Genomic DNA, 16,556 nt, shown 5'->3' on the forward strand with positions numbered 1-16,556 from the left:
TGTTGCTCCAAGCAGAGGAAACTGCAGTTCTGAAATATATCAAAAAGCGTGAAGACTTCTGCCTGAAGTCCATACACGCCGCAGCGTATATGTTGGACCCCAAGTCTACGGTGTCATCACTGCCGTGTCTCGCCACCTTGGCCTGGATGAGGGCAAGGTTCTTGCCGGTCTGGCGAAGTACACTTCCAAGCAAGGGCTTTGGGATGGAGATGCAATATGGCAGTCGTGCCAACATGTCTCATCAGCTACCTGGTGGAAGGTACTTTGTGGATCTGAGGCTCTTTCTCCTGTTGCCTCCATCATCCTCCAAATCCCACCAACATCAGCTGCCTCAGAGTGCAACTGGTCCTTGTTTGGGAACACACACACCAAAGCACGCAACAGGCTGATCAATACAAGGGTTGAAAAATTGGTGGCCATCCGGGCAAAATTTAGGCTTTTTGAGCCTGACAACGAGCTAATCTCAACAAGGTTGAAAAGTGATAGTGAAGAGGTGTCAGAGTCTGATGTTCAAGAGGTGGACATTGAGCAGGTCCAGGGAGAAGACACGGATGCCTGAGAGGAAGACAACCAAAGCTTTAGTTTCTTGACTATAATTTTACAGATGTTAAATGTTTTTGGGAGATGCTATAGATCATTGAGGATCATTCAATATTCCCTTTCTTTTGTTGTTCAGTGAAATCATCCCATGAAGAGTCAACTCATTTAAAGTTAAATTCGTAACTAAAAATGGTTTATTTCCATTGGAAGGATTTCATCATTTGCAATGTCTACTTAAGGTAAAAGGTTTGTTCTGTCTCCATCTGATATAAATATATCCAATGCAAAAAAACATTACATTTAAATGGTATTATTAATTTGCATATATTCCCACAAAGTTTCTGCCTCTGAATATTTCCCAAAATGTGCAACCCTAGGCGTGGTTACACATGGTTTGCGGCTGTGAGGCTGCTTGGACGTACTGTCAAATTCTCTAAAACAACATTGGAGGTAGCTTATGGTAGAGAAATTGACATTGATGCCATCAGCATGCTAATTGCATGTTCCCTGAAAAACTTGACATCTGTGGCATTGTGTTACGTGACAAACCTGCACATTTTAGAGTGGCCTTTTGTCCCTAGCACAATGTCCACCTGTGTAATTATCATGCTGTTTAATCAGCTTGTTGATAAGACACACCTGTCAGGTGGGTGGATTATCTTGGCAAAGGAGAAACGCTCACTAAACAGTGATATAAACCAATTTGAGCACACAAGTTAAGCTTTTTGTGAGTATGGAACATTTCTGGGATCTTATTTCAGCTCATGAAACCAATACTTTACATGTTGCATTTATATTTTGTTCAGTATATTTCTATTGTTTGGCTACACAATCAGCAGGTGCATATGTGGGCAAATCCAATTGTTGGTGCTTATGTAGGCTGCTATTGGATCCAAATGTTTGCTCATTGTTTTCAAAATGTCAAGAATCCTCCACTTACAGCGTCAATAAAGATATGGTATTTTTATACAGATGCCTTAGATTCATAACAGAGGTAATCTATTACAATTGACCTCATCTTTTTCTGGAAATGTGGATTTTTTTCCTCAATCAGCCAAGCACATAATTGCATACAACTTACCAACGAGCACTAGTGTTGAATGAATATGCTGGAACAAAGTGTTATGAAAATAAACTTAAGAAAATAATTGGCTATAATGCAATACGCGTTGGCAGTAGGCTTACGAAAGAAGGGAAAATCACCTTCAACATAAATACTCCAACCACAGTCTGAGCTAGAGGCCCACACGACCAGGAAGCATGCAAGATCTGACTCACTCATACTAGGGCCAGCAAACACATTCACTTCCCCTTTCTCACAACTGAAATAACACAGAGTCCTTTACGAACAGAAACAGCTGATCTTAGCAGAGACTAGAGTCTCAACCAACACAGCTAGTGCCACAGAAATAGACAACGTGCATATCAAAATGGTATGCACACTCAACCTCATGACTGAGGATGTGGACAAAAAGGAGAGAATTTATGAGAAACACACAAGCACCATTACTCAAAAGTACAAACAAGCTGTCATGAGTTTTATTTGAGTATATCATTCATCATTACGTATCGTATGACAGCTTAATAAATCTGTGATGCGTCTTGTACTAAAATGTAACCATACATCTTGTTTTTCCTCTCTTCATGATGAGCGTACTGAACAGGTTAATATTTTGTAAAAAAAAAAAAAAAAAAGTGTACATAAAGAATGTATAAAAACAATACAGGCTGTTTCAGTTGCAACACATTCTCATTGTCCCCGTCATGAATATCCACCTGGTTAATACTTAAGGACCCGCCTTGGTTTTGAGATTTGCTCTAAGAGGCAGAAAATGAAACATTTAATTATATACAGTCATCAATATTTATGATTACAGTACATACTTGGGAGACGCAGTTGGGTGCCACACCCACACTGGATTGGTCACTTTTCTATAGTCTTCGCCATGGATTGGTTGTTCACTCACAGTACGCGTCACCACCCTCTTCCTGCTATCGAGCCCTTGAGCCTGCCCTTTCTCTCACAGATCAATGGTCATGGCCAAGTCATGTGATAAGTGAGAGGGATGCGATGACACCGCCTCAGAACTGCAACAGAAGCCATTGACAAACAATTGTTTCATTATTCCCAGTGATTTGACCACATTTCTATAAATGCATTAGAATCGAGATTTTTTTCTTCTTCTAAAAACATTGCGGTCTTACATTCTTGAGGAACTCCTCCGCAACGATACGGGCACGGGCATTGACAGACAGCTTCATCTCACTGATCTCCTTGTCAATCTCCTCCATGAAGGTGATGACGAAGTCCACTAGCTTGTGCTTGTACATCTGCTCCGTGTGGAAGTTGGTGATGAGGAAACTAATGTCATAGCCCTAGATGACAGGATGGAGAGATGGAGGAAGAGAGGTCTTACAACATCTGAAGCAAACCTAACACCAACTGGATCGTGTCCGGTTGTCTTGACTCCTCTCTCACCTCAACGGATTTCCTCCTGAGAATGAAGAAGTTCTCTGCTCTCATCATCATGAAGCGCATGAACTTGTGGCACAGGATCTTCTCAATCTCATCAGCCTGATGGAGCCAATCAGAGCACCAGTAAGCATTTCCCTTGAACACACTTCTTTATTAATTGGCAGACAAAGGAGTTTAAAACATACACTTGGTGTACAAAACATTCCTAATATTGAGTTCCCTCCCAGAACACCCTCAATTTGTCAGGGCATGGACTCTACAAGGTGTCAAAAGCATTCCACAGGGATGCTGACCCATGTTGACTCCAATGTTTCCCTCAGTTGTGTCAAGTCTTGATTTACACAGGAACCTACCACCATACCCCGTTCAAAGGCATTTCAATATTTTGTCTTGCCCATTCATCCTCTGAATGGCACATATACACAATCCATGTCTCAATTGTCTTAAAGCTAGCTAAATAAAATATATATTTTTAACCTGTCTCCTCCCCTTCATCTACACTGATTGAAGTGGATTGAACTAGTAACATCAATAAGTGATCACAGCTTTCATCTGGATTTACCTGGTCAGTCTGTCATGGAAAGAGCAGGTGTTCTTAAAGTTGTTGTTTTTGTGTGTGTTTTTTACACTCAGTGTATGAGAAAGACTCTACTTAACACACAACATCAAGATAATGGAAAGGTGACATTGAAAGCGAGAAGGAGGGTCATAACCCCTGACCTGCTTCACAGCAATGCTGACTCGCACAGAGTTGATGGAGCCCTCAATTAGGACCTTCTCCTTGTCATTGCGGCTGATTACCACAGGCTGTAGTAAGAGCTCTTTACTACTCCTGGAATGACAAGACAGTGTGTCACAAATAACACTAATGATATCATTATGAGAAGAGAGCACGAGAGAGCTCACTCACCTGACCTCCACCTCTGGCTTGTTGTGGCGCTCCACCACCTGAGAGGAGAAGTTCTCCAGGCAGAGGGCGGCCTGCAGTGTGGCACGCACAGCATTCAGGTATGGGCGTAGTGTCGCTGTCTGAGGGAGGGGGTGACGACATTAACTTTGAAACACTACTATTACAGATCAATGATTACGACAATCTTCCAGAAACACACCCCCCCCCCCCCCCCCATTCTCAGGACACACAACTGAGGCTTTACCTTTACGTCTCAGACAGACTGCTGTCCAGACCTCTAGAGAGGAAGTACCATGTTACTACAAGCATATTTAGCCTCCTTGTTCTTTTGCATAGTATTGAACAATCAATGATTGTTGTGGTGGTGTCAGCGCGTTCTAGATGTAATATAATCAAAGGGATCGGATCAGACAAGTATACAAGTCCAACTGGTTTGATAACAGCTTTGATCCAGATTTTTTTTTAGAGCGCACCGTCCCGCCCACATTAATCTGCAACTATCAAGCCACCAGAATAAAGATACTGTTTTAACCTAGGAATTTGAAAACAGAGATTTGCATCGGTATTTATGATTAAAGTCACTCACCATTTCTCTGTTGTTCTGTGTTTGAAGGCGGAAGTTATAGTGCCACGCCTGCATCCAACATCTCTTCCGCAAATTTTACACTTCTTATATCACAACGAACAGAGCCAGAGAAGAAGAGGCAAAGCGAGAGGGTCGACTCCGCCCAAAATCTGTCTGCGCAGATTAAGCAGACCAAGTGAGGAGTTTTTTTTAATATGTGAGGCTTATTTGATCGAATAAAAGTTTCATAATGCTTATTGTTACGAGTTTTTTTTTATATGTTTTCTACAAAAGATCATTGGCTAGCTAGAATGTTCCCACTTTATCTGGCCTCTTCCCACCTTCCTAGCCAGCAGATCAGACCCGCATGTTTACAGCTGCACTAGGATCAGACAGCATTTCTGTGTAATTATTAAGACAACGGAGCAGGCAAGAGATACGCAGTGGTGGAAAAGGTACTCAATTGTTATACTTGAGTAAAAGTAAAGATACCTTCATAGAAAAGTCCCCCAGAAAAATACTACTTGAATAAAAGTCTAAAAGTAGAATATCCAAAGTAAAAGTATATATCATTTCAAATTGTTTATAATAAGATGATCAGATGGCACAATTTTATATATTTGTATAACTTCCACCTTTTTTTATTTAAAACGTTCCTGTCCTTTGAAAATGTAACAAGTACTTTTGGATGCCAGGGAAAATGCATGGAGTAAAAAGTACATTATTTCTTTAGGAATGCAGTGAAGTAAAATTAAAAGTCATCAAAAATGTAAATATTAAAGTAAAGTACAGATACCTAAAATAAATCAAAATGTATTTATCACATACGCAGAATTCAACAAGTGTAGACTTTACCGTGAAATGCTTACTTACAAGCCCTTTCCCAACAATTCAGAGTTAATAAGTAAGAAAATAGTAACTCAATAGATAACAGTAAGGGATGGATCAAAGATGAGGGGTGGCATCAGGCACACATCATTTTATAGCCTAATAAGCAACTAATTCTAAAACAGGCTATTTAGAGTGGTCTCAGTCAAATAATCCATAGCCTATAGGCTACAAAGGCTTGACCTGCTCCACAACAGCCCAGTCCATGTGGATGGAGGTGTGCTCAGCCCTCCGTTTCCTGTAGTCCACAATCAACTCCTTTGTCTTGCTGACGTTGAGGGAAGGGTTGTTGTCCTCCCTGTAGGCTGTCTCATCTTTGTCGGTGATCAGGCCTACCAACGTCGTGTCGTCTGCAAACTTAATGATGGTGTTGGAGTTGTGCGCTGCCACGCAGTCGTGGGTGAACAAGGAGTATAGGAGGGGACTAAGCACACCCCCCTGAGGGGACCCATGTTGGGGGTCAGCATGACAGATGTAGTGTTGCCTACACTCACCACCTGGGGGCGGCCCATCAGGAAGTCCAGGACCAGATGCAGGGGAGGTGTTGAATCCCAGGGTCCTTAGCTTAGTGATGAGCTTGGAGGGCACAATAGTGTTGAACGCTGAGCTGTAGTCAATAAATAGCATTGTCATGTAGGTGTTCCTTTTGTCCAGGTGGGAAAGGGCAAAGTGGAGTGCAATAGAGATAGTTTCATCTGTGGATCTGTTAGGGAGGTATTTTAACTGGAGTGGGCCATGGGTGTCTGGGATGATGGTGTTGATGTGAGCCATGGACAGCCTTTCAAAGCATTTCATGACTACTGTCACGCCTGCTCCCTCCCTCCGGTGCTCGACGTTGACGGTTTACTAACCACCGATCCTGGCAACCATCATTGCACACACCTGGACTTGATCACCACCCTGATTACTCTCCCTTCATATAGCCCTCAGTATGACTTAGTCTTCAGGCAGTATTGGTTTTGGTTACGTTCAGTACACTGCTCCAGTTTTGTATTTTATTCATGTTTATTATTATTAAACTCACCTTCTGCACCTGCTTCCTAACTCCCTGTGTATAAGTTAAAGCTACAGATGTGTGTGCAACGGGGCGATAGCCATTTAGACAGGTTACCCTGGAGTTCTTGGGCACAGGGACTATGACGGTTTGCTTGAAAAAAGTAGGTATTACAGACTGAGTCACGGCGACGTTAAATAATGCGTACTGAACGTAACCAAAGGAGTGAAGACACTTGCCAGCTGGTCAGGGCATGCTTGGAGTATGCTTTCTGGCAATCCATCTGGCCTGCGACCTTGTGAATGTTAACCTGTTTTAAGGTCTTACTCCCATCGGCTACGGAGAGCGAGATCCTACAGTCATCCATAACAGCTGGTGCTCTCTTGCATGGTTCAGTGTTGCTTGCTTTGAAGCGAGCATAGAAGGTATTTAGCTCATCTGGTAGGCTCGCATCACTGGGAAGTTCACGGCTGGGTTCTCCTTTGTAATCTCTGATATTTTGTAAGCCCTGCCACATCCGATGAGTGTCAGAGCCGGCGTAGTAGGATTCCCACTGTGGGGATGATGTCGATGTACTTATTAATTTAGCTGACGACTGATGTAAACTCCTCAATACTCCAGCAGTGGAGAGCAGGCGCAGCAATGGATCCCCCACAGAGGAGCGCTGTGCCCAAGTAGAGGAGAGAAGGCACGACATCAAACGGTTCCCCAACTGAGGCAGGCAAGTCCTCCAGTGCAGGAACCAGAGGAGGGCCCAGGGCAAACCCCGGAGCAGGCCCCAGCGGTAGATCCAGAGCCAAGCCAGATCAGGAGGCAGTGTTGTTGAGTCCAGGGCAGATGGTGGACCAGCTCTGACCCCAGGTGCAGAAATAGGTAGTGCCCCTGGGACAGGTCACTGGGGGGCAAGGTCTGGGTGGTCACCCCAGATGAAGTCTGGCGTATCCCCCACAGTCACGTTGGGGGTTGTGTCCTGTGCACGCTGGTCAGGGTCATCCTGGATACCCCGAACAGGACCCAGGGCTGTTGCTGTGTCCCGTGACGGGCCCATGTCAAGTCTAAACTGGTGAGGGGGGGGATCGAAAATTACATCTGGTGTGGGTGTAGCAGTGTGATGTTGTTCCCCTAGATTATGCACCAAGTTGCACACAAGGACCAATTCAAATAGGCCAGGTCAAGAGGGGATGTAAATAATTTGATAATAATAATAATAATTCAGTGTATTTAATTTGTTTTAAATTACAGCTACTTAGCTAATGTTTTTCTTTGGTGTACAAACACTTATTCATATCAATATTGTACATACATGTGATTGTAAAAGTTTTGTATATTTTGGTTTGGCCCATCGCGGGTTATCTGTATTTCCGTACCCCCTTATTGTTTTCTTTTCCCTGACCTTCGGCTAGCAAGGTATGTTGTCCTTGGCTCCAAAATTGTTTAATATAAAACCGTAATAATGTTACACAATGTACTGTTATGCTACCAAACGTTTGTTACAATGTGGATAATATAAAGATTTATGTTAACAAGTTTCACAAAGCTCGCTAACTAGGGTATCTATTGTAACTTGTGAGAACTTGGGACAGTGTTTGAGTGAGTGTCTATGTGCTTGCGCAGGTGCCTGAGAGCTAGGACTGTGCCACGGGTTAACATAATGTGTGTTGTCTCTTCGTGTGCAGGTATGTCTTTTATTTTGTCCGAATTATGTTCTGTATCATTTTGCTTGTATTGTATAGTGTGCTGTTGTGCATTGAATGTGTGCACGCAGCACCTGTTATTTCCTTTTGGCGCTCTTTTGCCTGACCTTCGGCTAGCAAGGTGCCTGAGAGCTAGGACTGCGCCATGGGTTAACATAATGTGTGTTGTCTCTTTGTGTGCAGGGTAAATAAAAATAATTCCACTAGCAGACCTTCAGTTGTGGCAGCATCCTAATTAAAAGTACACAACGCAGAATGAACCACGCTACATGGGCTTAGTCTCCATAGCAGGCAGCTCCAGATGACCAGTCGCAGCTAAGGACAGGACGTGTCCATGCCCGGTCTCAGTTGCAGCCATGCTGTGGCTGAAGAGGCAGAATACTCACACCCTACAGTCAGTCGTAGTCGGTAATGTTGCTGAGGCTGCTGAAGCGGCGTCCTTCTGCTGAACTCCATACGACAGTCTCATGTCCTCCACTGCAGGCGGTCGGAGAGGGCGCCCCTGACCGGAGGAATCCCAGAATCTGGTTTGCTGTTTCAAGATGCGAAGAAGACACGGTATATTCGGCTCCAAACGAATCATACGTGTTTCCTGTTCTCCACTGGAAAAAAAAACTGAAAACCATTTGAAGGATGCAGCTATGTGACTGCCTGGTAGCCCACACATTGGGGTGTTACTGCAGCCCCACCTGGTGCTGAGTAATATCTCACAGGTGGAGAAGAGGGGCCATAGGGTTCATGCTGCACGGTCAGCAGGCGTAGGGCTCCCAATGGCTCCAGAGAGGAGGTATAATCCACATGGCAGTAGTCCACTGGATACCCCAGAGCCATACTCCACTGGACCGCAGGTGGGCGCCATACTGTAGTGGTGTCAGCAAAGTCACAAATCCGGCGAGACAATGAAAAGAGAGAAAACAGGGTCTATGTATTCTACTGTTTGTGACTCACTGACACCGCTCCCGGTTAGAGGGGAATAAAGCAGTCCAAGAGTTGACACACACAGGGAACTTTATTTACACACACTGATGAAGATGTGCATGGGGATGTACATGACGATAGTTCTGTAAAGGTACAGAGACAGATAGATCATGAATATGCTACACAGGAGATAAATATACTGCATAGGTATGTGCAGAGTGCAATAGAATGGGATAAACTATGCATTAAGGAATGCTAATGGTTAGAACTGGAACAAAGGACTGTATCTAATAACCATGTATTACATAGTATCACAAGAAGCACTCATGCTAACAATAAACATGTTACCTAATAACAACCAATGATCATAGGGCTGTTGCAGTGACCATATTACCGCCACACCAGCAGTCACAAGTCATGACTGCATTCAAATTCCCTTTGACAGTTCATGGTAATCCCATCCAAAACTGTGCAAATTAGTGGCGTGGATGGTGGTCTACGGCCCTCACTAATGGCATGGTACTCAGCGCTCTATTGTCCTTCTAAATCACTCTCTAAACACTTCATGATTGAATTTGAATAATCTGAATGATGAGGACGAATGGTGCGGGGCGGATCAACTGGCTACCGGCCGCCTTTGGCCTCTATTTCCATTGTTTGAGCGGTCAATCGACCATTTTGTCAATAAAATAGATAATCTTTGATAGAGCGTTTTCATTGGATTTCGGTCTGGTCGTCACTAGTTACCACCGCCACAAAGTCATAAACCCCGCCTTTTTCTAAAATGTCTCTTCTTAAAATCTGATTTTAAATCTAACCACCCTGCTAACTTCATGACTAATCCTAACCTTAAATTATGACCAAACAGCAAATGTATGTTTTCATGAATTTTACTATAGCCAATTTCGACTTTGTAGCTGCAGTAACTAGTGCACACCTTGTGGTCGCTGCGACCATCTTTCTGGGCTCTGAACGTCTTTGGACGCATCCATTTGTTGGCCTCACTGTGGGGGAGTTAAATAAAATAAGAATTTAGGCCAAGTGATCTTTTTTAATAATAATTGTATTAAGAACTATTGTATTATTACACATAGAACTTCATAAACATGAGTGACAAATACAAATATTTAGATCCTTAATATTCGTTTGATTCGCATTACTGTAAATACACATCCCCAAATATGATATATTTTTTTAAATATATGTTTTTACCGGAGATACCATTCTACAATTTAGTGTCTCTGACATTCTTTATTCTTTACTTGGTTATTAGTGAAACAAAAATATTAATAACAATTGAAGATAATTTAACACTCAGAAAAACGATTTACAAGTTTTCAAAATTGAACACAAATCTATGTTCCTGAAAACTCTTACCCCCCTTCTTCCGTAGATGGTTCAGTCAATGATGGATGCCAGTCTACGGGTCAGAGGTAAGTTAAATAGTGTTGTGTTAATATTCAAAATTAAGCCAATTTACATGGTGCATTTGTAATTAAACCACTGTCTTGTCCAGCTGCATTGGGGGTTCTGATTGATATTGTGAATGGTCAGTTTAGTTTCCGACGCACCGGTCATTCAGCGCATACTGTGTTAAAGCCAGCAAGCTAGCTAACGTTCACGTTATCTTCAATGGAAATCACCCACGTTGTTCCCCGTTCTTGAAACTAATATGAGGAGCCTTTCCAGAGCAGTGGTCCAAGGTTGCTTTATTGACAGATAAAGAATGCATCAGATAGTTTTCTTCTAATCCTGCCACTTTAGTTCCAGCGCAGTGCCACCCATCTGATTCAACCAGCCCTGACTTTAATAGTTGAATCAAGTGTGTGTGTGTGTGTGTGTGTGTGAGTGAGAATTGACTTTGTTTCATGATGTCTGTTCATTTTTGTATGACCAATGGTGCACTTGATCTCTCCTCCACATAGACATAGCCCACTCTAACCATCAAGATGAGTGAGTTGAAGGACTGCCCGCCTCTAAAGTACTATGACTTTAAGCCAGTAGAGCATGTCAAGGTGTGCCCCCGCTACACTGCCGTGCTCGGGCGCTCAGAGGACGATGGCATCGGTATTGAGGAGCTGGACACACTGCAGCTGGAGCTGGAGACTCTCCTGTCCTCTGCTAGCCGCCGTCTCAGAGCTCTGGAAGAACAGAGGCAGGTAAGGCAGGAGTCAGTGAGCACATCTCAAATGTTGTCATTAAACAGTTGAGCAGCTTTTATGTCATTGGACAGCCTGAGTTGCCTCCTTACTCTACCTGCTGCTGCTACACGCCCATCTGTAATGTTGGACAGGCAAGATATTTTGCTGCCATAGTGTTTCTGGCACTACAAGTGATACTTGTGTCATCCTTATTTGATAATTACGTTTTGTTGGTGACTGGTACCTATTTTTCTCAGATCCTCACAGACTGGCAGGATAAGAAAGGGGACAAGCGATTTCTGAAGCTGGGAAAGGACGCAGACCTCTCAGCCTCATCACGTCACAAACCGAAGAAGCAGAAACTCGATGGAAAGGGCAGTCACGGGCCTGGGCCTGGTCCTGGACGACCTAAATCCAAAAATCTGCAGCCCAAAGTCCAGGAGTACGAGTTAAGTGAGGATCCACAGGACATTCCCCGTAATCCTAAGAATGATGCCCCCAACAGGTCGGTGACAAACACATCTCACACAAACAGTGCTCTAAGGCAGTGTTTCACAACCCTGGTCCTCATATCCTCAACAGTAGACCTTTTTGTTGTAGCCCTGGACAAACAGCTCATTGAGGGCTGCTTCTTCTTCTTTAAAGTGTTATGGGAAACTACACCTATTGGTGTATTGCCGCCACCTACTGTTTTGGCTGTATATCAGCCCAAATAATTAACAAAATAAATCTGAACAAAATAAACTAAACACAATGTACACCTTTATTCAGATTCAACTGCCAAAGCCCAACCCTACAGGCTCTGGGGCCTGGGAAGGAAGAGCATAGTTGGACAGTATTCTTTGCAATGTTTCGGCAGTGAAATCCTGGAACCCCAAAACCTTTCAGCAGCAGTTTCTTGGACTTTTTCATTTATGCAGTGCAATTAATCAATTGCCTGATAAACACCATACCTGCTAAAAGCTGCTCAACCTTCTTCACAATCAGCATATCAGTTTCCCTCAACTGTTGAACAGCACTGAATCTCCACAGTCTGCGGAGCATCCACCGCTATATCTTCAGCTCCCTTCGCTCCTTCAACTATTTCACGTGCCTCTGTGTAGGAGACCTGCTGAATAGCCCTGACCCTTGCCACTTCATACTCCTTTACCTTAACCAGGCACTCTGGGGAATTTGGAAGATGGTTGCCATCACAATAACATCGTACACTCTCAGATTCTTCAACAACATTCCTTCGACACACACTTGATACATGTCCATACCTTTCGCAATTCTGGCAAAACACCAGCTTGGACACAAAAGCTCTCACCGCATATCTAACATATACCATCTTCACATTTGAAGGGAGATACTCTTCCTCAAACACTAATAATACTGAAAGGCTTTCTTCTTTAATCCCCATCCACTGCATGGTTCAGCCGGCGTGTTCCAACTACTCCTGGTATGCTCCTCGTAAACCACAAGGCCTCCACATCCAATACGACGCCAGAGATGACAACTGTTTTAAAGGTACTCTGCTACAAAAATCAAAACTCTCCACTTCATAAGTCGATAGTTTGTCGATCCTTAATGCCCTTTCCTTCTGCTCTTTCGACACACAAGAAATCAAAACAAAACCACTTCTGGTCCCTCTGACCGACTCCACCTTTCCCAATGCATCCCTTACCATCATTGATACTTCAAACGGATCCCGCAAAAAGCATCATTGTTAGTGAACCCTACTCCAACCAAAAACCTATACTCATGAACAACTTTAGTCCTTTTTTGTTTGTTTCCTTTATCACGGTCTTTTGCTCTTCAGCCAAACTGCAACTATCCACTCTCCACCAATCTCACTCCCACTGGACCAGAATCATCCTTTACATCTTTGGAACGAGGCCCAAACTCAGCAGTCTCCACCACGGGTACTTCAGTTTCCAAGCTACTAGAGCATGTACCCCTCTTTTTACACTTGTCGCCAACCTTCTCTACCACCCTCTACTCTACTCAACTCATTCTCAGCTGTCATCACTACACCTGCCACTGCAATTGATTCACCATCACTCTTGTCGTGTTCAATTCCTTCTGTAGCTCTTCTAGAAGTTCTGTCCGATCCTCCATTCCATATTCCCTCAGGACATATTTCACGTTTCTTCTGTTTCCCTTGTCCACCATCTTCTCCTTCAACAATCCTTCAGAAGGTTTGTACAATCTCCCACTCCATATTTATTCCTAATGTTCGTTTCTTCCTTTTTCCATTGTCTGCCATCTTCTTGAACCCATCGCCTTAAGATGTTTTTGGGAAACCGGCTCATTCAAGGCTTGATGATTAGTTGACAAGTTGAATTAGGTGTGCTTGTCCAGGGTCACAATAAAAATGTGTACTGTTGGTGGTACTCGAGGACCAGGGTTGGGAAACACTGCTCTAATGTCACTGACGGTGTTTGGCTGTTTTTCATTGTCCCGCATGCAAGATTTTCCAGTGTATTTGTGTCTTGTGTTTTCCAGATTTTGGGCATCAGTAGAGCCATACTGTGCTGACATCACAAATGAAGAAATCCGGGTTCTGGAAGAACTCCTGAAGCCCCCGGATGATGAGGCTGAATACTACAAGGTACAATATTGAATCCTACCCCTTAAGGCAATGAGCATAACACGACAAAACTTATAGTAGCTGGCCTCTCAGGTCCCAAGCACTACTAGCCTATCTGATAGAATGTGACTCATCCTCTGTTACGCATTGCCCCAAGGAGAGAACATAGATAAATAATATTGTATTGATTATATTGTGTAGATTCCAGCATTGGGGAAACACTACTCTCAGCGATGGGCTCAGGAGGATCTGCTGGAGGAACAGCGGGAAGGTGCTCGAGCCAACGACAAGAAGAAAAGCCTCATGGGACCACTGTCTGAACTAGACGCCAAAGGTGAGGGCACGCTAGGAGATGGGGATAACGACATACAGCATGTATTGAGTGGATGAGCCTTCACGAATGAGTAGTGTTTTGTCTTCCTCTAGCATCATCAATGAAAAAAATCATGTTTAATTATGTCTGACACAAGGGATTTTATTCTCTTAGATGTGGATGCCCTGTTAAAAAAGTCAGAGTCCCAGCACGACCCACCAGATGATGGTTGTCCTTTTGGTCCTCTTACACAGCGGCTCCTTCAGGCTCTTGTCGAGGTCGCCTATTTCAGGCTTTGTTGTTTACGCATACAATTCTAAATGACTTAAATACATCCCTGCAAATAACTAGTTGATTTGAATACTTTAGAATGAAACTGTAGAGCTGAAATTCTTTAAGTATTGTTTCTTTCTTGCAGGAGAATATCATATCACCCATGGAGGATTCTCCAATCCCTGACATATCCGGGAAGGATGGAGGGAACGAGGGGGCTGGGACCTCACCTCGCAGCCAGGGCAAAGCTTTTAGGTAAAGGCATATCCTCTATAAACTAACATCACCCCGTTATAACCTTGTAGGATACACTCTACAGATACCCTGTAGGAAAATGCTAAATAGCAACAAAGGCTTTGTAGATTACACCAATATATTCCAATCACTGATTGGTAAGTGACTGAGTGGCAGAAGAAGCAATCGGTCAACTAGATCTTTCTTTCTGCTGACTTTCCCACTCTCCCTATTTCCTAGTGTTCCTCACACGCGCTCTCTTGAGGCACGGATTAAGGAGGAGCTGATGTCTCAGGGGCTGCTGGATTCTGAGGAGCGACCCGGAGCAGGCGGAGACTCAGAGGATGAGGTGCTCGCTGAGCTCCACAAGAGACAGGCTGAACTCAAAGCCCTGAGTGCCCACAACAGATCCCGTAAGCAGGAGTTACTCCGGTGAGAGAACGAGAGAAAAGTGCAGGGGAGAAATGTAAAATGTACATGAGCAATAAGGTTGATTTAAGGTCCTAAAGAACTGTCTGATGACTTTAAGAAATGTGTCAAACTCATTCCACGGAGGGCCGAGTGTCTGCGGGTTTTCACTCCTCCCTTGGACTTGATTGATGAATTAAGGTCACTGATTAGTAAGGAACTCAACTCACTTGGTTGTCTAGGTCTTAATTGAAAGGAAAATCCCCAAAACCAGCAGGCACTTTTGACACCCCTGGTTTAAGACCTAAAAGGAGGGATGTTCTTACGTTGATGATAATGAGTTGCACTTATAGAAGGCCCAGTTGCTTCACCTCATCACATGTGCAGTACCTGAACACTCATCAAAAACTAGTACTGGATTTGGCTATTATTCACAACACGCCTCATAGACTTTAACCGTCCCTTCACCGTCCTCCTTTACAGCCTGGCAAAGGAGGAGATGCGGAAGCAGGAGTTGCGGCAGAGGGTCCGGGTGTCTGATAATGAGGTCATGGAGGGCTTCCGTCGCATTATGGCTGCCAGGCAGAAGAAACGCACACCGACAAAGAAGGAGAAGGATCAGGCATGGAAAGCACTGAAGGAAAGAGACAGCATCCTCAAGCTGCTGGATGGGTAGAGGGGCAATCATTTAGGGTGGGTGTGGGAAGGGGTAGTTTCAGTCTGCCAATGAGTATATACTGTTGTATATGTGTGTGTGTGTGTGTGTGTGTGTCTGGTCATATGCTTCCATGCTCTAGTGGCCATAAGCATTTTATCACGTTTTCTTACTCTATATAACTATCCAATGGAAGTACAGTGAATACCTGCAATGATGTAGCATGATTGTCATAGTTGTTGAAAATGGAGGCATGCATTTTTTGATAATTTGTGTATTCTTGTATGAGTATGTTAACTAAACTTTCAGTGCACTGTATTCACTGTTTGACCATCCTCACCAGAGGAGCTTATGATGATTTCATGTGGTACTCTGTGTGCATTACTGGCATTTGTTTTCTGAGACTAATTAGTATTGTTTTCCACTGGCGTTTTCCAAGTTCTGTTGTTGATTTTGTTTACATTTTATTTAACGTTTATAGTGTATCCGTAGTATGGAAAAACTAAAACGTAATGTGTGAAAAAATAAATATCAGGAAAAGGGTTGTGAGGGAATATCAATGTGATGTGCAATTTACTTTCACACTATATAACGTTGCAAAACGTTTAACCAACTCAACTGGTCATGATGAAATGGAGAGAAGGTTGGCGAAGCAACAGTTGTGCTGGAATGCGAACAATATGAGTGTTGGTTCTGATGGTATGGAGTGGGAAGATGAGGGTCAAGGAGTGGAATGGTCAGTAGTGGAAAGACAGAAGAGAGACCATGATACAGAAAGCAGTAGAGTGTATAGTAAAGAAAGCATGTAGGAAGCAAGAGTAATGTGTTGGAATGGAAAGTGGTGATGGTGTTTGAGACCACAGGTCCTCATTTACACTCCATCTGACTAACCAATGCTGTAGAGAAAGAGGTGGGTGAAGTCAAATTAGCTCAGTTCATTGGAAATGGTAGATTGTTCATATTTTGTGGTAACCA

The 16,556-nt window shown here is 43.5% G+C and overlaps 2 protein-coding genes across 4 annotated transcripts; one reads left to right on the forward strand and one right to left on the reverse strand.

Moving 5' to 3' along the window:
• Positions 1-2,057: 2,057 nt before the first annotated feature.
• LOC109890991 (actin-related protein 2/3 complex subunit 4) lies at positions 2,058-4,761 on the reverse strand. The gene is made up of 6 exons (XM_020483214.2): positions 4,513-4,761; positions 3,927-4,045; positions 3,737-3,848; positions 3,020-3,115; positions 2,746-2,916; positions 2,058-2,628 (listed from the first exon to the last, which is right to left on the reverse strand). The coding sequence occupies exons 1-6, from the start codon at positions 4,564-4,566 to the stop codon at positions 2,623-2,625; spliced, it is 558 nt and encodes a 185-aa protein (XP_020338803.1). The 5' UTR covers positions 4,567-4,761; the 3' UTR covers positions 2,058-2,622.
• Positions 4,762-10,328: 5,567 nt separating this feature from the next.
• Positions 10,329-16,135, forward strand: LOC109890992 (transcriptional adapter 3). Of its 3 annotated transcripts, none has more exons than XM_020483215.2 (9): positions 10,329-10,418; positions 10,911-11,144; positions 11,384-11,631; positions 13,614-13,719; positions 13,900-14,032; positions 14,186-14,289; positions 14,430-14,539; positions 14,759-14,950; positions 15,410-16,135. In XM_020483215.2, exons 2-9 carry the CDS (start codon positions 10,935-10,937, stop codon positions 15,600-15,602), a joined length of 1,296 nt encoding a protein of 431 aa, XP_020338804.1. In that variant the 5' UTR covers positions 10,329-10,418; positions 10,911-10,934; the 3' UTR covers positions 15,603-16,135. The 3 variants fall into 3 exon arrangements, with proteins under 3 accessions (XP_020338804.1, XP_031680852.1, XP_020338805.1); XM_031824992.1 differs by lacking the exon at positions 10,329-10,418 and adding an exon at positions 10,426-10,534; XM_020483216.2 differs by lacking the exon at positions 10,329-10,418 and adding an exon at positions 10,509-10,688.
• The last annotated feature ends 421 nt before the right edge of the window (positions 16,136-16,556 follow it).

Source organism: Oncorhynchus kisutch, linkage group LG5 (genome assembly GCF_002021735.2).
Source record: "Oncorhynchus kisutch isolate 150728-3 linkage group LG5, Okis_V2, whole genome shotgun sequence".
Classification (NCBI taxonomy): Eukaryota; Metazoa; Chordata; class Actinopteri; order Salmoniformes; family Salmonidae; genus Oncorhynchus; species Oncorhynchus kisutch.

Excerpts from the sequence above, each read along its gene's own strand:
- LOC109890992 (XM_020483215.2), top strand. The coding sequence starts at position 10,935 with ATGAGTGAGTTGAAGGACTGCCCGCCTCTAAAGTACTATGACTTTAAG. Across the intron at positions 14,540-14,758 it reads AGCCAGGGCAAAGCTTTTAG|TGTTCCTCACACGCGCTCTC; the intron begins GTAAAGGCATAT and ends CCTATTTCCTAG. Across the intron at positions 14,951-15,409 it reads CGTAAGCAGGAGTTACTCCG|CCTGGCAAAGGAGGAGATGC; the intron begins GTGAGAGAACGA and ends CCTCCTTTACAG.
- LOC109890991 (XM_020483214.2), bottom strand. The coding sequence starts at position 4,566 with ATGCAGGCGTGGCACTATAACTTCCGCCTTCAAACACAGAACAACAGA. Across the intron at positions 3,849-3,926 it reads AAGCCAGAGGTGGAGGTCAG|GAGTAGTAAAGAGCTCTTAC; the intron begins GTGAGTGAGCTC and ends TTGTCATTCCAG. Across the intron at positions 2,917-3,019 it reads TCAGGAGGAAATCCGTTGAG|GGCTATGACATTAGTTTCCT; the intron begins GTGAGAGAGGAG and ends CCTGTCATCTAG.